This window comes from Lithobates pipiens, unplaced genomic scaffold, assembly GCF_037356315.1.
Source record: "Lithobates pipiens isolate NorthernLeopardFrog02 unplaced genomic scaffold, aLitPip1_a1.2 Scaffold_8, whole genome shotgun sequence".
NCBI classification, from domain to species: domain Eukaryota; kingdom Metazoa; phylum Chordata; class Amphibia; order Anura; family Ranidae; genus Lithobates; species Lithobates pipiens.
In genome coordinates this window covers 17390400-17416500 of record NW_027507903.1, presented here as the reverse complement: position 1 = coordinate 17416500, position 26101 = coordinate 17390400, and the positions used below count along the sequence as shown (strand labels likewise).

General features: G+C 42.8%; 1 protein-coding gene across 8 annotated transcripts in view; it reads left to right on the top strand.

Moving 5' to 3' along the window:
* The window catches only part of LOC143963026 (myocyte-specific enhancer factor 2A homolog), a 282759-nt gene that overhangs the window by 135494 nt on the left and 121164 nt on the right, over positions 1–26101 (top strand). For all 8 annotated transcript variants that reach the window (XM_077472570.1, XM_077472574.1, XM_077472575.1 and 5 more), the window contains exon 3: positions 13212–13415. In XM_077472570.1, the coding sequence (XP_077328696.1) occupies positions 13212–13415 (204 nt within the window). The remainder of the gene's footprint in view (positions 1–13211; positions 13416–26101) is intronic.

Sequence of the window (26101 nt, the reverse complement as noted above, 5' to 3'; positions counted from 1 at the left end):
GACGTGACTGAAGTCCATTTAGTATATGTTCCATGTAAATGATATAACATACACCACAAGTGCAAAAGTCACAACAGAGGTGGCCGCATTTCACACAGCTACGTGAAACTGCAGCTTTGTGAAATGCGTCCTGACCCTAACCTTGTCCCAAACACTAATCCTGCCACTGACCTAGAGCCAACCTTAAAATAAATATTTTTTTATTTTATTATTATTATTTCATGATAATTTTTTTTTTTCTACATACACTCTCTTTTTTTCTATCTCCGCAAGGACAGAGAGTGATACAATGTATTTCTTGCATGCATTCATAGACAGACATTATAGACTTCAATCACGTCGGTGTGCAGCCAATCCTTTTCATTCAGTCTTCTACGGCAGGCAAGCCGGGGCTTACACCGCCCAAAGGAAAAATAATAATAAATAAATATATATATATATATATATATATATATATATATATATATATATATATATATATATATATATATATATATATATATTAGGGCTGCAACTAACGATTATTACATAATTGATTAGTTGGCCGATTTATTGTTTCGATTAATCGGTTAATAACCTTAAAAAAAAAGTGGCTCAAATTGATGTTCATTTTCGACCACAGTGACGGGAAATAATAGAAAACTTCTTAGTCAAAGGAATTTTCAGGCAGTGGATGTGGTTTTCGTTCAGAAATTGCATTCATTTTAAAAACAGAATGTTAAAAACAAGTGAAAATTTCAAACAAAATTCTTTCATTCAGCGAATGTACAAAGATTTTTCGTCTGAATATTCTCATCTGAAAATTGATCAGCATAAGGCTCGGTACACACCTATGCAGTTTGCTTTTGATCTGTTTCTGCGGTGCTTTTTGCTGTGAGTTTTGATTTTTGCGCACGTGATTTTACTGCAATTTGCATTTTTTTGGGCAGATTAAAAAACACAAATTGCTGCAAAAATGCATTACATTCTTTTCTGCAGCTTCTCCATTGAAGAATATTGAACCAATAAAGCATCATTTTGCGTTAAAAGTCCCTCACCCTTTCAGATGTGAACGTGTCCCATAGGAAACCATGGAAATGAACTGTAGTGCGTTTCTGCAAAAAGCACCAATAAACTCATAGATGTGAACCAAGTCTAAGACGTTTAGTAATATAATGGGGTTAAAAAAAAAAAACTAAAATTAGCCCTTTATAGTAGAAAAAAAAGCAGCTAATCACTACTGTAAGGGGTTCATTTTTTTACTGTAGAATAGTGAAAGTAATATTTACAGTAGCCATTATTTGCTCGTTTTGTACTATAAAGGGCTCAGTTTTTTTTTTAACCCCCTTATTACTGGCCGATTTTAATCGATTATGAAAATAGTAATCGATTAATTTCATAATCGATTTTGATTAGTCGTCGATTAATCGATTAGTTGTTTCGGCCCAAATATAAATATATATATATATATATATATATATATATATATATAATATGCAGCCTTGTCAGTGTAGCCTTACTGTTTAAAAATGGCGCCGCCGAGATACAGAGCCGGATGTCCTGTGTATCTCAGTGGCGCTCGGTAGCTCTTGGCGGCTTTTGCCGGCTCACACGGGACTGCGAGAACGGCTGAGAGACTCACAATCGGTGGGGGATCGACGTATAAAATGCACCCACGATTTTCCCCTGATTTTACGTGAAAAAAGTGCGTGTTATATGCTGATTAAATACGGTATATATTATTTTTTTTATTTTTTTTACTCTTTTTTTTTTTTTTTTTTCCCAGGTTCACACTGAGCTGCGAGAATCGAGCCATGTGAGTTCATCTGAACTCGCACAATTTCACTACTTTCAGACATCTGTGTGGGTTTCTGAACAGATGTCAATGGAAATCGCTAAAAGTAGTACAGAAACGACTTTTTGAAATCCGGGGAGGTGCCACACTGATTAGAACAGTGCCATGGCCCGCAATTGCGGGCAAAGACATGCAATTTGACATGTAAAATCGCACTAATGTGAATGCTTTGGGGCAGTTTTCCTTTTGATAATAAAAACAAATCGGGAGATATCCATTACTATTTACCACCAAATGAAAGCCCGATGTGTCCTGAAAAACTGTGGTATAATCCACCTGGATGCACAAAGTAGTTGTGGTGATATGTACGATTTTACGAACACATGTCAAAGTTGCAAAATTGGGCTTATGCTGGCCATACACTATACGAAAAATCGACCAAAGCCATTTTCGAAGAACATATTGTAAAGCGCTGCGTAAATTGCTGGCGCTATATAAATCCTGAATAATAATAATTATAATAATAACAAACATTCGGCCATGAGCGCAAACCATAGTTCCATCATGTAATTAGCGATAAATCGTTCAGTGGACATAAATGAATAAATTTTTTTGTTCGTTGTGTTACATATTTCTAGTGCAGACGGTTTGGACTGGAAACACATTAACCATTTCCCGACCGGCGCAGGCCAATGTACTTGGGCAGAATGGCATGGACAGGGAAATGGACGTCTCTTTAAATTTACCGCTGTGCTATCACGTGTGCGCCACCGGCGCATGTGTGCTGGCCGGGACCTCTGTGAGTTGGGTCGCAGGTCCCGCAGATTCGATTGCCGTGGGGATACCCGCAATCGTCTAACGGGGAGGAAGACAGGGGAGATGCTAATGTAAACAAGCATCTCTCCGTTCTGCCTAGTGACATTGTCACTGATCTCTGCTCTCTGTCATCGGGAGCAGAAATCAGTGACTTGTCACACACAGCCACGCCCCTCACAGTTAGAAACACGCCCCAGGACACACTTGACACACTGCCCCCTAGTGGTTAACCCCTTCACTGCCAGTGTCATTTACACAGGAATCAGTGCATTTGTATAGCACTGATTGCTGTATAAATGACAATGGTCCCAAAAATGTGTCAAAAGTGTCCGATGTGCCCGCTATAATGTCGCAGTCATGATAAAAATCACTGATCGCCGCCATTACAACTAAAAAAAAAATTTGTAAAAATGCCATAAATCTATCCCCTATTTTGTAAACACTATTACTTCTGTGCAAACCAATCAAATGCTTATTGCGATTTTTATTTTTTTTTCTTTACCAAAAATATGTAGAAGAATACGTATCGGCCTAAACAAAAAAAAAAAGTGTTTTTTCATACATTTTTGGGGGATATTTATTATAGCAAAAAGTAAAAAATTGTGTTTTTTCAAAATTGTCGCTTTTTTTTGTTTATAGCACAAAAAATAAAAACCGCAGAGATGATCAAATAGCACCAAAAGAAAGCTCTATTTGTGGGGGGGAAAAAAAACTTCAATTTTGTTTGGGAGCCATGTCGTACGACCGCGCAATTGTCAGTTAAATCGACGCAGTGCCGAATTGCAAAAAGTGCTCTGGTCTTTGGCCAGCCAAATGGTCCGGGGCTGAAGTGGTTAACCTTTCAATTTATCGCTCGTTCTGTAGAAAATTTCCAAACTTGTCCTTTTTCGGCTCAAAAACGTCCCAGCGATTATCGATTTTGTGCCGATTAACTGCCCGAAAAACGAACGAGCTGTCTAAATGACCGAATTTCGGCAGATTTTTCGTATAGTGTATGGGCCAGCATTAGGCATTTGGATTTGACACTTGGGTGCGAAGGGGTTACACTTCTGACACCGGAAAGTGAAGATTTACTCTACTGTAGGCTGTGTGTACAGGGCACCACATAATGAAACGATATGATCAATGCACATCCTATGCAGGTGATGAGCCCGAGGTGCAGGTAGGAAGGTTTAGGATGCCTTTAAATGAAAACTCATTTCACAGATAGAAGCGGTGGCCAGGCAGGGCAATGTAATTATCATGGGGGGACTTCAATTATCTGGATATTGACTGGTCAGACGGAACTGATCAGTCCACTAATTGGTAGAAACACAAATACACTGATGTCTTTGCATGCTCGCGGGAGATTTCTTTCCGGCAGGGTGCGGCGTCTTCCAGCCGAGAAACCCCTGTGCGCATGCACCGCTGCAATCAGCGGCTCATTGCCAAGGAAATATCTCTTAGACCATACAGGTTTAAGATGTTTTTTTTTTTTTTTCCTACAGGTAAGCTTTATTATAGGCTTACCTGTAAGTAAAAGTGAAAAAAAAGACCATACAACCGCTTTAATAATTTAGTTTATTCAGCGTGAAATGGAGCTTAGTTATGTAGCATGAGGCTGTATATGCTGTAGAGTTGCACGATTCTGGCTAAAATGAGAATCACGATTTTTTATTTTATTTTTTGCTTGGAAGAGAGATCACGATTCTCTCATGAATTTCGGAGCGTAACATCATCTCTCACATTAAAACAAAAAAAATTGGGCTAACTTTACTGTTCCTTTTTTTTTTTTTTTGTGTATTTTTTCCGCAAAAATTGCGTTTGAAAGACCGCTGGGCAAATACGGTGTGACATAAAATATTGCAGCAGTTGACTTTTTATTCCCTAGGGTCTCTGCTAAAATATATATAATGTTTAGGGGGTTCCAAGTAATTTTCTAGCAAAAAATATTGATTTTAACTTAAGTGTCAGAGTTCCAGGCTTTTTATGTTTATTAAAAGTCAGCAGCTACAAAAAGTGTAGCTGCTGACTTTTAATCACTTCGCACCCAGGCCAATTCTGACATTTCTCTCCTACATGTAAAATTCATCATTTTTTGCTAGAAAATTTCATAGAACCCCCAAACATTATATATGTTTTTTTAGCAAAGACCCTAGAGAATACAATGGCGGTTGTTGCAACTTTTTATCTCACACGGTATTTGCGCAGCAATTTTTCGAACACGTTTTTTTCAGAAAAAAAAAAGTTTCATGCTTTTAAAAAAAACAAAAAAAAACCTGTAAAGTTAGCCCAATTTTTTTGCATAATGTGAAAGATGAAGTTACGCCGAGTAAATAGATACCCAACATGTCACGCTTCAAAATTGCACACGCTCGTGGAATGGCTCCAAACTTTGGTATTTAAAAATCCCCATAGGCGACGCTTTGCATTTTTTTTTACTGGTTACATGTTTTGCGTTAGAGGAGGTCTAGGGCCAGAATTATTGCTCTCGCTCTAATGTTCGCGGCGATACCTCACATGTGTGGTTTGCACACCGTTTTCATATGTGGGCGGGACTTACACATGCGGTCGCTTCTGTGTACGAGCTCACGGGGACAGGGGCGCTTTTAAATTATTTTTTTTTTTTTTTTTTTTTTATTGTTAATTTTACTTTTATTTTTTTAGTTTGACACTTTAAAAAAAAAAAAAAATAATAATTTGATTACTTTTATTCCTATTACAAGGAATGTAAACGTCCCTTGTAATAGGAATATGGCACAATCGGACCTATTTAAAGTGAGATATGGAGTCCATAAGATCCCACAAAATAAAAAAAACTATCACGGCTTCCCAGCCAAGGCGGCGCCGTTATTTGAATGCAGAGGCCGGGCGTGACATCATAACATCGCGCCCGGCCTCCGAACAATCATAGAGACTTCAGCGACCATCTGGTCCATCGGAAATCTCTATGATCATTATCCGGAGGGCGGCGGATCCTGTGTCTGACTCAACGATGGAAGCGGTGAGTCGGTAGAAGCACCGTAAGAACGATCAAGCGGCGGAACAGCCGCTATGATCGTTCTTATGGTGCAGGGAATCGCCGGCTGAAAATGCCGATATCTGAATGATGTCTGTAGCCTCAGGCATCATTCAGCTATAACCCCGGAAAGTCGAGGCCGTCCCAGGACGTCCACCTGGCGCAAAGTGGTTAATAAACAGACACTTGCCTGTTTCACGATCCAGCGATGCGGCTGAATGGAGTGTTGCTCCTCTCTCCCTCCTCTCCGCCAGCGCCTCCATTGCCACTCTGGGCACCTGGCCGTGACAGCTTTCGGCTTCATGGTCGGGCACGCATGGAGCATGCGTGAATCACGCTCCGCTCCCGGAGTAGACAGGATCCTGTCACGTGTCCCAGGAGATCGCCAAGAGGGAGGGGCCACCTAAGGCGAAAGGAGGAGTCACCTTGGCGGTCCCTGGGCGGAAGGAGGAAGTGGAACAGGAAGTCCCCCTCCTAACGAAGCCCCACCGCCCCCAAAAAAAAATTACATGCCAAATGTGGCATATAAGGGGACGAGGAGTGCTTAACCACTTAAGCCCCGGACCAATTTGCAGCCAAAGGACCAGGCCCCTTTTTGCGATTCAGCACTGTGTCGCTTTAACTGACAATTGTGCGGTCGTGCGACGTGGCTCCCAAACAAAATTGGCGTCCCTTTTTTCCCACAAATAGAGCTTTCTTTTGGTGGTATTTGATCACCTTTTGCAGTTTTTATTTTTTGCGCTATAAACAAAAATAGAGCGACAATTTTGAAAAAAATGCAGTATTTTTAACTTTTTGCTATAATAAATATGCCCAAAAAATATATAAAAAATTTTTTTTCCTCAGTTTAGGCCGATACATATCCTTCTACATATTTTTGGTAAAAAAAATCGTAATTGGCGATTGATTGGTTTGCGCAAAAGTTATAGCGTTTACAAAATAGGGGATAGTTTTATAGCATTTTTATAAAAAAAAAAAAAAAAAATCTCTTTACTAGTAATGGCAGCGATCAGCGTTTTTTTTTTTTTTTTATTGTGACTGCGACATTATGGCGGACACATCGGACGTTTTTGACACATTTTTGGGACCATTGTCATTTATACAGCAATCAGTGCTATTTAAATGCACTGATTCCTGTGTAAATGACACTGGCAGTGAAGGAGTTAACCACTAGGGGGCGAGGAGGGGTTATGTGTGACGTTGTGTGTTTTTTCTTTTTTTTTTTTTATTGTAGGGGGCATGGCCTGGCATGTGATGTCACTGATCGTCTTTCCCTATAACAGGGAACAGACGATCAGTGACAGCCACAGTAGGAAGCACGGGGAGAGGTTTGTTGACACAGACCTCTCCTCGGGTCTCGCAACCCACGGCTGGGAACTTAAAAAGAGCCATGTACAGGTACGTGATTGTGCCCAGACGTGCCATTCTGCCGACGTATATGTGCAGGAGGTGGTCCTTAAGCGGTTAAAGCAGAAGTTCCATTTTTGGGTGGAACGCCACTTTAAGTGGTAAACTTCCCGCATTTACACCTAGTTTAAAAACTTGGCAGACTGCCTGGATTTTTTTTCTTTACACACAGTTTATCCCTTTGATCTAAGAAAGAAGAGTTGGTTACAGTGGGGGTTATTTACTAAAGGAAAATCCATTTTGCACTCTAAGTACACATTGAAGTAAAGTCGCTGCAGATCCGAGGGGGACGTGCAAGGAAAATAAAAAAACAGCATTTTAGCTTGCACATGATTGGATGATAAAATCAGCAGAGCCTCCCCTCATTTCAGATTAACCCCTGATGTTTCATTTGAAAAACTTGGAAGACTGCCCCGATATTTTCTTTTAACAGCTGAGTGAGCATATACAGTGCCTTGCGAAAGTATTCGGCCCCCTTAAACTTTTCAACCTTTTGTCACATTTCAGGCTTCAAACATAAAGATATAAAATTTTAATTTTTGGTGAAGAATCACCAACAAGTGGGACACAATTGTGAAGTGGAACGAAATCTATTGGATTTTTTTAACTTTTTTAGCAAATAAAAAACTGAAAAGTGGTGCGTGCAAAATTATTCGGCCCCCTTTACTTTCAGTGCAGCAAACTCACTCCAGAAGTTCAGCGAGGATCTCTGAATGATCCAATGTTGTCCTAAATGACTGATGGTGATAAATAGAATCCACCTGTGTGTAATCAAGTCTCTGTATAAATGCACCTGCTCTGTGATAGTCTCAGGGTTCTGTTGAAAGCGCAGAGAGCATCATGAAGACCAAGGAACACACCAGGCAGGTCCGTAATACTGTTGTGGAGAAGTTTAAAGCCGGATTTGGATACAAAAAGATTTCCCAAGCTTTAAACATCCCAAGGAGCACTGTGCAAGCGATCATTTTGAAATGGAAGGAGTATCAGACCACTGCAAATCTACCAAGACCTGGCCGTCCCTCTAAACTTTCAGCTCAGACAAGGAGAAGACTGATCAGAGATGCAGCCAAGAGGCCCATGATCACTCTGGATGAACTGCAGAGAACTACAGCTGAGGTGGGAGAGTCTGTCCATAGGACAACAATCAGTCGTACACTGCACAAATCTGCCCTTTATGGAAGAGTGGCAAGAAGAAAGCCATTTCTCAAAGATATCCATAAAAAGTCTCATCTAAAGTTTGCAACAAGCCACCTGGGAGACACACCAAACATGTGGAAGAAGGTGCTCTGGTCAGATGAAACCAAAATAGAACTTTTTGCCCACAATGCAAAACGATGTGTTTGGCGTAAAAGCAACACAGCTCATCACCCTCAACACACCATCCCCACTGTCAAACATGGTGGTGGCAGCATCATGGTTTGGGCCTGCTTTTCTTCAGCAGGGACAGGGAAGATGGTTAAAATTGAGGGGAAGGTGGATGCAGCCAAATACAGGACCATTCTGGATGAAAACCTGTTGGAGTCTGCAAAAGACCTGAAACTGGGACGGAGATTTATCTTCCAACAAGACAATGATCCCAAGCATACAGCAAAATCTACAAAGGAATGGTTCACAAATAAACGTATCCAGGTGTTAGAATGACCAAGTCAAAGTCCAGACCTGAATCCAATCGAGAATCTGTGGAAAGAGCTGAAAACTGCTGTTCACAAACGCTCTCCATCCAACCTCACTGAGCTCCAGCTGTTTTGCAAGGAAGAATGGGCAAGAATTTCAGTCTCTCGATGTGCAAAACTGATAGAGACACCCCAAGCGACTTGCAGCTGTAATCGCAGCAAAAGGTGGCTCTACAAAGTATTAACGCAAGGGGGCCGAATCATTTTGCACGCCCAACTTTTCATTTTTTTATTGGTTAAAAAAGTTTCAAAAATCCAATAGATTTCGTTCCACTTCACAATTGTGTCCCACTTGTTGGTGATTCTTCACAAAAAATAAAAATTTTATATCTTTATGTTTGAAGCCTGAAATGTGGCAAAAGGTTGAAAAGTTCAAGGGGGCCGAATACTTTCACAAGGCACTGTAAGTCTCTCCACTTGTTATATGAAAGAATCAGCAAACTCTGTAATAGAGATTGTCAGAGGGGTTGAATCGATCACGATTTTTTAACGATTAATTGTGCAGCTCTAATATGCTGCAATATTTAAATTTTTGGTAAACTCATTCAATGAGTTCAAGCTGTGCAAGCTGAGATAACATGCACTGCATTGATGCATTTACACAGTTTCACATTAACCATGAGATGAATGCAATCTATACACTGGGGGGGGGGGAGAACCTCTGGGGGGATCTAGGATGGAAAAGGACCTGGGGGTCCTAGTAGATGATAGGCTCAGCAATGCCAAGCTTCTGATAACAAAGCAAACAGAATATTTGTATTAAAAAAAGGGATTAACTCCAGAGATAAAACAATAATTCTCCCACTCTACAAGACTCTGGTCCGGCCGCACCTGGAGTATGCTGTCCAGTTCTGGGCACCAGTCCTCAGGAAGGATGTACTGGAAATGGAGCGACTACAAAGAAGGGCAACAAAGCTAATAAAGGGTCTGGAGGATATTAGTTATGAGGAAAGATTGGGAGCTCTGAACTTATTCTCTCTGGAGAAGAGATGCTTGAGAGGGGATATGATTTCAATATACAAATACCGTACTGGTGACCCCACAATAGGGAGAAAACTTTTTCGCAAAAGGGAGTTTAACCACTTGCTTACTGGGCACTTAAACCCCCCTCAGTCCCAGACCAATTTTCAGCTTTCAGCGCTGATGCACTTTGAATGACAATTGCGCGGGCATACAACACTGTACCCAAATGAAATTTTTATCATTTTTTTTCCCACAAATAGAGCTTTCTTTTGGTGGTATTTAATTACAGCTCAGAGTTTTATTTTTTGCTAAACAAACAAAAAAAATGCAAAAATAAAAAAATCATGTTTAATAGTTTGTTATAAAATTTTGCAAACAGGTAATTTTTCTCCTTCATTGAAGTGCGCTGATGAGGCGGCACTGATAGGCTGCACTGGTGGGCACTGATAGGCTGCACTGGTGGGCACTGATAGGCTGCACTGGTGGGCACTGATAGGCTGCACTGGTGGGCACTGATAGGCTGCACTGGTGGGCACTGATAGGCTGCACTGGTGGGCACTGATAGGCTGCACTGGTGGCACCGATGGGCACGGATGGGTGGCACGGATGGGTGGCACTAAGGGGCACTGATAGGTACCACTGATAGATGTTGTTTTAATGAGTGGCCACGAGTCTTGTTAACCACTTGAGATCCGCGCTATAGCCGAATGACGGCTACAGCGCGGACCTCCTTTGCCGGGACTACGCCTATTGACGTCGTCCCGTGCACGAGCGGCCTGCGCGCCCCCTGACGGGCCCGCGCGGCGCGCTCTGTGATCGGCGAGTCTATGAGACTCGCATGATCACTGATCCGAGCAAAATTTTTGTTTTTAGTAATCAAAGAAGCTCCCCCATCCATCCGTGTCTCAATGCTTTATTTTAGTTGAGAAATCACTTTGCAAAAACACCCCCCAGCATTTCTAGCCATGGCCATATTGAGTAAGGGCAGATGATTCATGTAGCATGAATCCATCCATCTGGAATCCATCTGTCCTTAGCTCAGGAATGTATGCAGGGGAATGTGCTTGGCTAAGAAAGCCCCTTCTGCCCTCCTACAGATGAAAAGAAAAAAAGATGTTCATGAAAACACTTGGGGTGGCTGACATTATTTTGGTCTAGGCCAAAGACCAGGAAGCAATTGAAGAAATATAAAAAAAAAAAAGTCTAAAACAAGTAACTAATATACCTTCCTGTCTATTTACTAATGCTAGCAGCTTAAAGCGGACCTTCAGTCATTTTTTCAACTTTCCATCTATTAAATCTTCTGCCCTTGTTGTTGTTTTAACTTTAGATAGTAAAACATTTTTTTCTGCCAGCAAATACCTTATACAGCCAACTTCCTGTTTCTTGTCTGGTCATTAGCCTAGGCTTATGACATCATGCACAGCTCTCTCTCTCGCTCCAGAGAGAGAGTGAAAGAGAGATTGCCAGGAAGGGAGGGGGCAAGAGTCATAAGAGGGCCAATGTGAGCTGCAGAGCTGGAGGTGTGCCTCTGTGTCTTTGTAAATTGAGGAAGTGAACAGGCAGCAGCTTCAGCTGCCCACAGTTAACATGGTTGCAGCCAGACTCAGTGGAGGGAGATTTCTGCAGCATATTTGGCAAGAACAAAATCACAATATATATAAAATATGCAAAGTGGTTGGAGGGAAGCTTCAGAATGGCAAAGATGTTTTTATTACAAATGATGTGAGCAGACTGCAGTTCCTCTTTAAGGAATAAAAAATAGTTAGACCCCTTTCACACCAAGGGCGTATTGCAGGCGCTATAGTGTTAGAAATGGCACCTGCAATCCACCCTAAAACAGCTGCACAATTGTCTGTAGTGTGACACCCCCGAGGGCTTTCACACTGCAGCGGTGCGCTGGCAGGACGTCAGGGAAAAGTGCTGCTAGCAGCTTTTTTGGAGCGGTGAAGGAGCGGTGTGTTTACCGCTCCTCCACCGCTGCTCCCCATTGAAATCAATGGGGCACTATTGGCGCTATTGCGGCGTATTGCTGGCGGTTTTTACCCTTTCTCGGCCGCTAGTGGGAGTAATGGCACCGCAAATCCGACGGTAAAACACCGCTAAATGATTGAGAGAGCGTTTAGCTCTGCTTTACCACCAGTGACCTAATGCATTATATTCCCTAAAGGAAGGAAAATTCTACTGTGATAGGAATGGGCATTTTTTTTTTTTTTTTTTTTAAATAAAATGTAATGCATGAAGCCAGTTCTGTTTAACCGCTTCCTGACCGCTGCACAACGATATATGCAGGGAGAATGGCATGGGTGGGTAAAAGTGCGTACAGGTACGTCCTCTTTAAGAAGCAGCACTGCGGGTACACGTGTGCTGTGATCTCCGTGACCGCGGGTCCCATAGACTCTGTCCGCCGGGAGCCCGCGATTGTGTTACAGAGAGGTATAACAGGGAGATGCCTTTTTAAACAAGGCATTTTCCTGTTCTGCCTTGTGACATGACAGGGATCTACTGCTCGCTGTCATGTGAGTCAAAGCCCATCCCCCACCACAGTTAAAATCACTCCCTAGGACACACTTAACGCCTTTATCGCCCCCTCCTGGTTAACCCCTTCCCGGTCATTTACACAGTAATCAGTGCATTTTTATAGCACTGATCGCTCTATAAATGACAATGGTCCCAAAAATGTGTCAAAAGTGTCCGCCATAATGTTGCAGTCAGGATAAAAATCGCAGATCGCCGCCATTACTAAAAAAATAAAATGAATAATAAAAATGCCATAAACTATCCCCTATTTTGTAGACGCTATACATTTTACGCAAACCAAGCAATATACACTTATTGCGATATATATATATATATATATATATATATATATATATATATTGTATTAATGTATTCTTCTACATATAATATGTAGAAGAATACATTTTGGCCTAAACCTGAGGAACAAAAATTATTTTTTTAGATATTTTTGGGGGATATTTATTAAAAAATCTAAAAAAGTATATATAAAAAAATAAATAAATAAATATTGCTTTTAGTTTCAAAATTGTCGCTCCTTATTTTTATATATAGCACAAAAAATAAAAACCACAGAGGTGATCAAATACCACCAAAAGAAAGCTCTATTTGTGGGGGGGGGGGGGGGGGTGCCAACATTGTTTGGGTACAACTTTGCACGACTGCGCAATTGTCGGTTAAAGTGACGCAGTGCCGAATTGCAGAAAAGTGCTCTGGTCAGGAAGGTGCTAAATCCTTCCGGGGCTGAAGTGGTTAAAATTGGAGGAGTGCCGATCAATGTTGCATTACAATTGGTGCCCAGCTGGCATAACTGCGTCTTTTGTATGGCACTACACTCATCTATGTTGTGTATGTGTATACAGGTACCTGCAGTGTTTTTGTATCACTGACCTCCTCTGTGGTTATTCAGAAATGGCTTTACTAACATGCAGATGGTCAAAAATCGGTTTTGTTTTCTATGGAAAACTGTCCTCGTTGTTTGCCCCACATTAAAACAGTGCAGCCAATTAGAAGCTTATATTTCATGAGAATAATCGAACAATTCTTTTCCCCCCCTACACAGGTTACTTTCACCAAGCGGAAATTTGGGTTAATGAAAAAAGCCTACGAGTTGAGCGTACTCTGCGACTGTGAGATTGCACTGATTATTTTCAATGGCTCTAACAAACTGTTCCAGTATGCGAGCACCGACATGGACAAGGTCCTTCTAAAGTATACCGAGTACAACGAACCACACGAGAGCAGAACCAACTCCGACATTGTGGAGGTAACCGTCTTCTTCTACTTGTGTTAATCAACAGACAGAAAAAAAAAGGTGTCGGGGGGGGGGGGAGGGGAGGGGGAGGGGAGATTGGGAACTATTGTGGTTGGTTTGTGGACTAATAATGTTGGACTTTTCTAAAGTTCACTTCTCTTGCTTCATACAGCAGAACAGAACATTATAGCGGTCTGTAGTTCTTCAGAAAATCACTACTCTAATGCCGCGTACACATGATCGGAATTCTCTTCGGAAAAAGCTCTGATGGTTTTCCCGACGGAGTTCGGATCAAGTTGTCTTGCCTACACGCGGTCACACCAAATTCCGATCGTTTAGAACACGGTGACGGTACAGCACGTACGACGGGACTAGAAAAAGGAAATTCAATAGCCAGTAGCCAATAGCTTCCCGTCTCATAGTTGAATCTTAGCATGCGTGATTTTTGGCGTGTCGGAATTCCCGATTTAGAAAGTTTTTCCGTCGGGAAAATTGAGAACGTGCTATGATGCTATCAGTTGGCGAAAATTCGGGCAGCTAAATTCCGATGGAGCATACACACACGGTTGCGTTTTCCAATGAAAAGCTCTCATCTGTTTGTTTTTTTTCTGGCCGGAAATTCCGATCATGTGTACGCGGCTTAAGTGTTTCAGAAAATCAAAAATGTAGTCTTAAGGCTGGCCATACATGTTCAATTTTCTTGTACAATTTTCTTTTAGATTTACCTTAAACTATGTAGTGCAAGGGCCTGCCTAATTGGATACAATTGGAAATTGTTTAGTTTTGACCTCATATTATATGTTTTTTGGTAAATCTAAAGGAAAATTGTACAAGAGGATTGAACATGTATGGCCAGCCTAAGCCAAATGTGACTAAAAAGCATCAGAGAATATTTTGTTTGAGTTGGGAGGAGAGTCTGTTTAATGACCTACCTAACCATCTTTACAACCAGTTATCTATCAGAATTCTTTCCATATAATGTCCAAATCATTTGGTGGAGGGGGGATTATGGTGTGGGGTTGTTTTTCAGGGGTTGGGCTTGACCCCATTAGTTCCAGTGAACGAAACTCTTAAGGCGTCAGCATACCAAGACATTTTGGACAATTTGATGCTCCCAACTTTGTGGGAACAGTTTGGGGACGGCCCCTTCCTGTTCCAACATGACTTCACACCAGTGCACAAAGCAAGGTCCATAAAGACGTGGATGAGTGAGTTTGGGGTGGAGGAAGTCCTGACTTCAACCAGATAGAACACCTTTGGGATGAATTAGAGCGGAGACTGTGAGCCAGACCTTCTCATCCACATCAGTACCTGACCTCACAAATGTGCTTCTGGAGTGTATATAATACCTTGTGGACGGCCTTCCCAGAAGAGTTGAAGCTGTTATAGCTGCAAAGGGTCGGCCAACTCAACATTGAACCCTATGGACTAAGACTGGGATGCCATTAGAGTTTGTGCATGTAAAGGCAGGCATACTTTTGACAATATAGTGTGTGTATTTATATATGTGTGTGTGTGTGTGTGTGTGTGTGTGTGTGTGTATATATATATATATATATATATATATATATATATATATATATAGTGGTTTGGGTGCTTAAGAGAAGTGTGGGCTTATAAAAAAACAAAACAAAAAAAACATTTATACTCCCCTAGATGGATGCAGCATCAGTTCTCCGCCCTCTCTAAGAATGAGAACTGAGCAATCAGACCGCTGATCACTCGGTTCTCAGCCTTCAGTGATCAGAGAGCCTATGGCTGTCACCGGCTCTCTGCTCTGCCCCTCCAGTGCTCACTGGAGTACTGGGCTGTGGAGGAGGTCTGGCTTAGGCTCTCAGAGGCTTGCTGAGCCAGCTGCCAGTCCATCATCTTGGCGGATCCTAGCCATACATGGCCAAAATGAAGGTAAATTGGGTATCTGGCGCTGCAGGAGGCAATGCCCTTAGTTTGTAATAATGTACATTTGATTAGTCAGTCTTTAGGTAAAAACAAAGTTGAACCGCGGTAAGGGGGTGATTTAAAAAGAAGCAGCCATCCACGGAGTGTGTCCAGCAACTCTGCAAAACCTATACAGTGAAACCTTGGATTACGAGCATAATGCATTCCAGGAGAATGCTTGTAATCCAAAGCACTCACATATCAAAGCTAGTTTCCCCATAGAAGTCAATGGAAATGAAGATAGTTTGTTCCACATTTACTTCTATTGCATGCAGTACCGCCTGTGGCCAAAGGTGGGGGAAGGGGCACTGGAGAGCCTCGGAAATACTCTGAGACAGCTCGGCTGAACTCGGAAAGCCTCGCAACGCTCAGGAATGGAGTATTTCTGAGCGTTTCCGAGTATTTCCAAACGGCTCCGAACCTCTCCGAGTGTCAGCGGCGCCCCCACACCTCAGGCCAAATGCGGTGCTGCACACCCCATTAGCTTGAATCCTGCTCGTTTCGCGAGACAACACTCACAAACCGAGTCAGAATTTTTTTTAAAAAGTTGCTTGATCTTCAAAACGCTCGTTACCCGCTTTACTCGTTAACCAAGGTTCCACTGTAAAAGAAATGGGGGGGGGGGTAGGCGCCTCTCTAAGTGTAGTATTAAAACAGTATAATTTATTGCACAAGATTAAACATTTACAAGACATTTAATATTTTGAGTACAGAGAGGAGCAGAGAGCGGGGGGAGGTGCGGCATAGCGCTCTGCCTAGTCTGTATACATGAGTTAACCATGTGCTCTTCCTCCTGTCTAGTGCAGGAGCTACCAGAGGATCGCTCAGATTAGGCTGTTGGCACGCCACCCCTAAGGACTTCTCTCGGGACCACAGTTGAGTAATACTGTCCTAAATGATGGACTACTGCACTACAACCATGTGCATTGCATGGTGGTTGCAGTGCAGCCCAATTTACTTGAATAGGTCATGTTCAATGAGCAGTAGTGCCCTCCAAATGCAACAGGGGGTTTAATTGCTGCCTTGTAGAACTCAAGCAGCTTTGCAGCTTAAGGGGGGAACAGATGGGAGGAGGTAAATATATGGCTTAACCACGTGTGCCAGGGTACACTGGCATTTGACACTCCCAGAAGTTGTGTAACAGATTTGCCAAAGGCTTCAGCACTGGAACATTAGAGAAGGAAGGAGACACCGGCCACTACAGAGCAGTTGACCCCAGATGAAGTCTATTGAGATGAAACGCGTCGGGAGGACTCCACTGCTGCCATTGTTTTTAGAAGCGCTTCAAATTACTACTTATAATATAAGTGTACTACTTTTAATAAACTTCACCAGCTATACGGAATTACACTATGTGGCCCTTTTTATATTTCTCCGTTCGATTGATTGCAAATTTATATCAACCACCTTTGTATGGAGATGGATTATCCATAAGTTTTGGGACACGATTTCGACAGGCCACATCCCAGCTGTCAGTTGACACCATAAAGCCTTTATTGGCTCGCAGAACGTACGTTCTTTTTGAGTCTGAACCTTCCGGTAAGCCTGCAATTTTATTGGTGGTGGTGCTGTTACACGGGTGGTCACAAGCTCCGTCTTTGATTTTTGTTTTTTTTTGTGGTCCAAAGATCTACAAGGCTCTGACTATCACTGGGGACTTTATCACACTTTCTATGAACTCTTTCACCAGTTTTTGATATTTTCGCTTCATTTGTATTGCATATACACATATGAGATTGTTGGTGAAACGTAGCACTTTTTTCTTATTTTTTAAATGGGTGTGTGTCACAGAATTTGTTATTATTATTATTATTATTATTAACTTATATTCATTTATGATTTCTGCAATTCATTTGGCTAGGTCATTAACCACTAAAGCCCCGGACCAATTTGCAGCCAAAGGACCAGGCCCCTTTTTGCGATTCGGCACTGCATCGATTTAACTGACAATTGCGCGGTCGTGCGACGTGGCTCCCAAACAAAATTAACGTCCTTTTTTCCCCACAAATAGAGCTTTCTTTTGGTGGTATTTGATCACCCCTGCGGTTTTTATTTTTTGCGCTATAAACAAAAATAGAGCGACAATTTTGAATTTTTTTAAATATTTTTTACTGTTTGCTATAATAAATATCCCTAAAAAAGATATAAATTTTTTTTTTCCTCAGTTTAGGCCGATATGTATTCCTCTACATATTTTTGGTAAAAAAAAACGCAATTGGCGCTTATTGATTGGTTTGCGCAAAAGTTATAGCGTTTACAAAATAGGGGATAGTTTTATAGCATTTAATATTTTTTTTTTTACTAGTAATGTCGGCGATCAGCGGATTTTATTGTGACTGCTACATTATGGCGGACACATCGGACATTTTTGACACGTTTTTGGGACCATTGTCATTTATACAGCAATCAGTGCTATTTAAATGCAGTGATTCCTGTGTAAATGACACTGGCAGTGAAGGAGTTAACCACTAGGGGGCGAGGAGGGGTTATGTGTGACGTTATGTTTTTTTTTTTTTTATTGTAGGGGGTGTGGCCTGGCATGTGACGTCACTGACCGTCTTTTCCTATAACGGGGAACAGACGATTGGTGACAGCCACAGTAGGAAGCACGGGGAGAGGTTTGTTTACACAGACCTCTCCTCATTCTTCAGCTCTGTGACCTGATCGCGGGACACAAGCTGTGAATGGGTCCGCTGATCCCGACCCATGGCTGGGCACTTAAAGAGCAACGTACCGGTACGTGCTTGTGCCCAGCCGTGCCATTCTGCCGATGTACATGTGCAGGAGGCGGTCCTTAAGCAGTTAATTTACCAAATTTAGCGCTGCACTTTTTTCACTACAGAGCAGTTCTATTGCAGGGACTTGTTGGCATTTTCCTTTTTATTTCTTCAGGCTTTAGAGGATCACTTTGGGCCTCATGTAAATTGAGTGTTTAGGCCAGATGGTTACTACCCTAAGCAGTCTGCCTTCCGGGCATTTGTCCTTGGGTGCCCACTGCCCTAGGCGCAAGTACTTCTAGGTGTAATGCCCTGCCCCATCAGCTGCAGCAGCTGTTAGCCTCCCATAGTGCTTGACTGGCTGTGCCGGGCAACGAGGCTGGATGTGCACCTGTGCCCTGCAGCTCAACGTCACATCCCCATGTACCAGGGCTAAGCTACACCTCCCAACATTTTGAAATGGGACCGAGGGACAGCTATTAGCAAAAGTATGTGGTCATAGGACACACCCCATGCCACGGACCCCTTAAAGGGGGAATTGTACAAAAAAAGATTAGTTAAACCCAGAAGTGCTTTTTTTTTTTTAACCACTACTATTCCTTTATATTGGCTTTTAAAATTCACAAGTGAAGCAATTTAGAAGTTGGTTGAAAGGTTTGGCTCTGGGAAACACTTTTTGAAAGATGTGAAGTGAGATTTAAAAAAAAAAAAAGTGAATTTTTTTATGCAACTCTATAGATCAGACCAAAATGAGGGACAGAGAGACTTTATTCCAAATCGGGGACAGTCCCTCGAAATCAGGGACAGTTGGAAGCTATGCTAAGCTCCCAGTGTGCATGTGGCCTTAAAGCGGTAGTAAACCCGCAATTTTTTTTTTATTTTTTTTTAAACCTGCAAAGCAAAAGGCATAATGAGCTAGTATGCACCGCATACTAGCTCATTATGAAATACTTACCTTAGAACGAGGCCCCGACATCTGGCCCGATCCACGCCGAGGGCGTCTCTTCCGGGTATCGCGGCTCCGGCGCTGTGAGTGGCCGGAGCCGCGATATCGTCACTCCCGCGCATGCGCGCGGGAGATTTCAGTCCGGCCGGACGAGCGCTGCCAGATTTTCACGGAGAGAACTCCCTTGTGCGCATGCGCCGCTGCAGTCAGCGGCGCATACCGAGGGGAATATCTCCTAAACCGTACAGGTTTAGGAGATATTTTTTTTACCTACAGGTAAGCCTTATTATAGGCTTTCCTGTAGGTAAAAGTTAAAAATGTGGGTATACAACCACTTTAAGGTAAGCTCCATATCCTGACATCTATTGTTATTGGTCTTGTGTGTTTTTTTTTTTTTTCCCCTACAGATATGATTTATGGAGCACCTTAAAATGGTTTATTTATCTTTTTACAATTTTATAAGGCGACTAAAACAATGCAGATGTTCTAATAAACATGCTATCTTTGATCTGATTCCTGGTGCTTTTTTTGACATGGCATTGCTTTTGAATGATAAAAAGTTAAACAGCTTTGACCAGTGGAAAGTTTTATAGGGGGTGAGGGGCCAAAATGTGATGCCTAAACCTCTTTTATTTTAATGCAAGAAATGCATTAAGATAAAAATTGTTTAGGCTTTAGAACCACTTTAAATAAAAAAGTAGTAAACCGCGTTTTAGTTTTAATTTTTTTTTCTAACTTTTAAGGCAATTCTAGTTTGCATCGCATACACTAGCACATTATGTGAAACTTACCTTAGAGCGAAGCCCTCCAGCGACGTGCTGTTGCCACTGAAGGCGCTTCAATCTTCACCCGGCCTTCCGAGTGACTGGAGCCGCAATGACGTCACTCATGGGAGCCGCCGTTTATGGCACAGGACTTTTTTCACATTGGGGCCATGTTGGAAACCATGAAATCAGGCTGAGACAGTAGTACGGTTAAATTGCACTTGTTTAATAATAAAAGTAAAAAGAACAAATGTAGTCAAAACATAGCCAGAGTTCAGTAACCGGAACCGATAGTGAGCCAAGCCAGAAGTCAGGGATCAATGTAGTGGAACAGCAAGCAGGATCTGGAGCCAGAAGGGATGTCAGCAAAACAAGTCTTGAACAGGATTGCAGGAGATAGTTTCTGTGATGTTGACCAAGGCAAAGGCAGAGAACCTCTGGACTGGACGGCTTAAGTAGGCAGGACTCATGAGCAGGATATCATCAACAGCTGAGTAACTGTGAAGAGATAGGAGCTGGCAATTAGCCGACAGCTGAGCGGCCAGCTCAGAGAAGGAAGGGCTGAGCCCAGCCCTGACTCAAGGGAAGCAGTGGCAGAGTATGTAGTGGCAAAGTATGCAACGACAACGTTTCTAGCTGGTAGAAAGGTACAACGTATGGATGTGGGGTGCAGTGTCAGGCCAGGTTTCTGGGGGGCAAAGAAGTTTAGAGTCAGGTACAGTGGTGGAGATGCAATGTCAACCTGCCAGGGCTATTGTGTTCTTCAAAGGTCTGAATGCAAAACACGGCTTTCTAGTAAGCCCGCAGGGAATCTTTACCGAATGAGCCCTACCACTGTGCTTGACCTCAATCCTCTCTCTCTGTTCTCAACACCTCTCCAACATGCCCCTACTACACTATTGTGGTTTTATCTGATACTTGGACGGTAATTATAATATACCTTCTGTTTTATATTGCATGTGTAGAACCAGGGCCATATTTAACACGGGTCAAAAGGAGCAGCTGCTCCAGGCCTAGTCATTGTTATGGGGCATAAAGCAGCTGCCCCTTGAGTCTGCGCTGCCTACAAATAGATAAGTGGATTCAGGGGGGGTCCAAGAAAATGTTTGCCCAGGGTCCAATCAATAATAAAGACAGCCCTGTGTAGATCCACTTCTCCAGCTTCGCCCTCTTAATTAGATGCCCACCGCCATTTTACCAATGTGTACTTCTGTGCTGTGCGCCATGGTAGTGAACACACCCTACTGTATTGTGAACAGGCACACCTTTACTAGTTTAGTTTTATAATCATATCGAAAGAGGGTTTTTTTTTCTGTTTTCCTTTTTGATAGTCCTGGGTACATGGGGTGCCACGTATAAAAACATATCTCCCTTCGTGTGAATGTGTCATATTGTATATAAATCTGCAGAGGAATATACTGGTCACATACCGTATATACTCGAGTATAAGCCGAGATTTTCAGCCTCTTTTTTGAGGCTGAAAGTGCCCCCCTCGGCTTATACTCGAGTCATCGCTGTCTGCCCGCTCGATCAGCGTGTCGAGCAGACAGACAGCGGCCATTCTATAATTCAAAAGCCGCGCCTCCGGCTCCGCCTTCGCCTGTGATAGGCGGAACACTGAATTTCCCAGCAGCCTGTGTTCCGCCTATCATGGACATCGTATCATCCTCGTACTACGGACGAGGATGATACGATGTACGTGATAGGCGGAACACAGGCTGCTGGGAAATTCAGTGTTCCGCCTATCACAGGCGAAGGCGGCGGCGCAGCTTTTGAATTTTACAATGGCCGCCGAGGCGCCGACGAAGAGGGCACGGGACGGAGGCAAGGCAAGGCACGGCACGGGACGGGACGGGACGGAGGCAAGGCACGGCGGCGAGGCACGGAGGCAAGGAGGCAAGGCACGGGACGGAGGCTCGGGACAAAGGCTCGGGACACAGGTAGGCTGGACACACACACACACACACACACACACACACACACACACACGGATACACACACACACGGATACACACACACACAGGGATGGATGGATGGATGGAGACACACACACACAGGGATGGATGGAGACACACACACACACAGGGATGGATGGATGGATGGATGGAGACACACACACACAGGGATGGATGGATGGATGGACACACACACACACAGGGATGGATGGACGGACACACAGGGATGGACGGACACACAGGGATGGACGGACACACACACAGGGATGGACAGGCATGTCTTACCCTCGGCTTATACACGAGTCAATAAGTTTGCCAGTTTTTTTGGGGGTAAATTGGGGGCCTCGGCTTATATTCGGGTCGGCCTATACTCGAGTATATACGGTATACCTTTTTATGGTTTCATAGTATTTTTTTACTGAAATATAATTACGATTCCCATACTCATTACCGAATTCTTTAAGATTTATTACATTCAGCTGCAATGGTGCTATAAAGTTAGACTGGTGGACAGATAGGTGTGCCTAGGACTGGTTTCCTCTAAAACGTAAATCAGAATTACATTTTCGCCTCTCTGCCATCTACCTCCCAAAACTGTGCTTAGATGGTGGTTAGACCCAAGGGGACATTTTGACCACTAAGCATTTCCTATCGTTACAACCACTGCATACGTCAACTGGGAGAGATATTTCTTAGACTTAGGCTCGGTTCACACAGGGGCGGCACGACTTGCAGCGCCGCGACCTGCACACGATCAGCGGCGACTTGCAAAACGACTTCTGTATAGAAGTCAATGCAAGTCGCCTGAAGTTGCCCCAAAAATAGTACAGGAACCTTTTTTCTAAGTCGGAGCGACTTGAGTCGCTCCTATTAGAACGGTTCCATAGTACAGAACGGAGCGCGACTTGTCAGGCGGCGAAGTCGCCTGGACAAGTCGCCCCTGTGTGAATCGAGCCTAAGGCAGCCCATAGATTATGCAATTTTTCTTTCCTTCTACCACAGGCGGAAGATAAGAAAATTGCTTGATCCCCACATCAACATAGTCTGTGTTGATGGGGGAATCCCTTCTGCAGTGCTATTGTGTTTTGCAGGCAAGGGAGCCTTTCCTGCCAGCAGAACACAATGATTGCTGCTGCAGCCGCCGGCAGTGATTGCATGAGAAATATCTGACAGGCTGGTTGTACTGAAGTCGACCGAAGGACAACCAACCTGCCCCATGAATGGATCAAATCTCGGCCAGTCTCTGCTGAACCGGGCGAGATTCGATCCATCTATGGCCAACCCACACCATGGTAGTTCATGACATTAATCTAAGGCAACGTTGGTCCCGTGCTTGTGGCACCCCCAGGGAACCAAGACCGCACCCTGGTTGAGAAAATCAGTTGATGGCCACAAATTTTCGGCTGCTGTACCTTCTACGTAGTTACCCCTGCGGGGTCTGCTCTCTTGCCACAATGCCCATTTAGGCAACTCTTTGCCTTTCTTCATAAATAATGCAATTTCGCCATAAACCGGCCACGATCAGGTGCTCCTTTCAAGATTTCTGACAGAGAAGTGAAAAGAATTATCAGAAGAGTTGTCCAAGTGCCAAGGACCACTTGTGGAGAACTTCAGAAAGACCTGGAAATAGCAGGTACAATTGTTCCAAAGAAAACAATACCTTTTCTTGAAACCATGGCCTGTATGGACGCTCACAACGCAAGACTCCATTGCTGAAGAAAAAGCACGTTGAAGCTCATTTAGAGTTTGCGGCACAACATTTAGACAAGCCTGTGACATACTGGAAGAATATAGTCTGGTCAGGGGGAACATCATGGTGTGGGGCTGTTTTTCAGCATACAGTACTGGCAAACTTCATGTCATTTAACCACTAGAGATCCGCGCTATAGCCAAATGACGGCTACAGCGCGGACCTTCTTTGCCGGGACGACGTCAATAGATGTCGTCCCGTGCACGAGCCCCTCTGTGAGACTCGCCTGATCACGGATCGAAGCAAGGGGTCAATCCCGACCCCTTACCACGTGATCAGCTGCCAGCCAATGACAGCTGATCATGTGATACAACGGAGCCGGTAAAGAGCCGGCGGCCGTGATCGGGACATCAGTCCCGATCACGGCCAGCTTACCAGTGCCCACCTGCCCCCTGCCAGTGCCACCTCAGTAATTAAAAAGTGCCCCCCATCAGTGCCACCCATCAGTGCCCACAGTGCCACCCATCAGTGCCCACAATCTGCCTCAACAACGGTGCTGCACCCTAGTGCCACATATCCGTGCCCGTCAAGGTCATCTACCAGTGCCCATCAGTGCCGCCCATCAGTGCCCAGCAGTGCCACCTATCAGAGCCACCTATCAGTGCCCATCAGTCCCATCTATCAGTGGTACCTATCAGTGCCCCTTCGTGCCACCCATCCGTGCCATCTTATCTGTGCCCATCTTTGCCCATCAGTGCCGCCTTATCGGTGCCCATCAGTGCCGCCTTATCGGTGCCCATCAGTACTGCCTTATCTGTGCCGATCGGTGCCACCTTATCTGTGCCTATTAGTGCCGCCTTAACTATGCCTATCAGTGCCCACCAGTGCAGCCTATCAGTGCCAACCAGTGCCGCCTCATCAGCGCACTTCAATGAAGGAGAAAAATTACCTGTTTGCAAAATTTTATAACAAACTATTAAACATGATTTTTTATTTTTATTTTTTTTTGCATTTGTTTTTTGTTTGTTTAGCAAAAAATAAAACTCCCAGCTGTAATTAAATATCACCAAAAGAAAGCTCTATTTGTGGGAAAAAAAATGATAAAAATTTCATTTGGGTACAGTGTTGTATGACCGCGCAATTGTCATTCAAAGTGCATCAGCGCTGAAAATTGGTCTGGGCAGGAGGGGCGTTTAAGTGCCCGGTAAGCAAGTGGTTAAAGGAAGGATGAATAGAAAAATGTACCAAGACATTCTTGGTAAAAAAATCTGCTGCCATCTACCGGGATGATGAAGATGAAACGAGGGCGGACATTTCAGCAAGACAATCGTCCCAAACACAAAGCAAAGGAAACTCTCAACTGGTTGCAAAGAAAAAGCTTCTTGGGCCCAGCAAATCACCTGACTTGAATCCAATAAAAAAAAATCTATGGAAAGAACTAAAGAACAAATTTCATAGAAGAGGCCCACAGAACCTTCAAGATTTGAAGACTGTGTGGAAGAATTGGGCCAAATCGCACCTGAACATCGCATGCGACTCGTTTCTCCATACAGGAGGAGTCTTGACGCTGTCATTACCAACAAAGGATTTTGTACCAAGTATTAAATACATTTTAGTTAGCGTGTTCAATACTTTTTCCCTGTGTCGTTCCATTTTATTACACGTAACTTCATTTCTGAACTTTGTTTTGGTGTCTTTTGTATGTATGGATTGCATGGGTTGTTACTGACATGTGCTGGAAATTTCATGTCAATAGCACCTTTTTAGAAATATATTTACCTAGAAAAAATGGTGACATGTACAATACTTATTTTACCCGCTGTATGTAGATTTCACAGCATCCCAACTTTTTTAGAATTGGGGTTATATTACATATATGTATGGTCCAATGTAAGTGTAAAAAAATATATCGTAACTGGAGAAAAAGAAAAATGGTTTGTGACTTTATTTGAGGCCAAAAAATGTGCCATCATTCCCGATATAAGGAATAAATGGGAGCAGGGTTTGGGACTTTGTGTGAAACATGCAGACAAGGAGACCTAACGACTTAAAAGTACCTGGGAGGTATACCATAAAGTATGAATATAAATCATGCATAATAACAGAATACATATAAAATAGTAGCATGAGAAGACTTTATCCCACAACATAGTACATAATGATATATTGGTAAAGCAGTATGATAATACTCTTCAGGAGCAGATGCAGGATAGAGGTCTTTAAAAATGTTGAACGTAATTGATAAATTAGGTAAGTATATAAAAATATTTATTTATACTTTTATTTTTATATATATATATATATATATATATATATATATATATATATATATATATATATATACACACTTGTATATGTGTGTGTGTGTGTGTGTATGTATATATATATATATATATATATATATATATATATATATATATATATATAATATAAAAATAAAAGTATAAATAAATATTTTTATATACTTACCTAATTTATCAATTACTTTCAACATTTTTAACCACTTTCAGACCGGACCATTTTGCTGGTCAAAGACCAGACCACTTTTTGCGATTCGGCACTGCGTCGCTTTAACTGACAATTGCGCGGTCGTGCGACGTGGCTCCCAAACAAAATTGACGTCCTTTTTTTCCCACAAATAGAGCTTTCTTTTGGTGGTATTTGATCACCCCTGCGGTTTTTATTTTT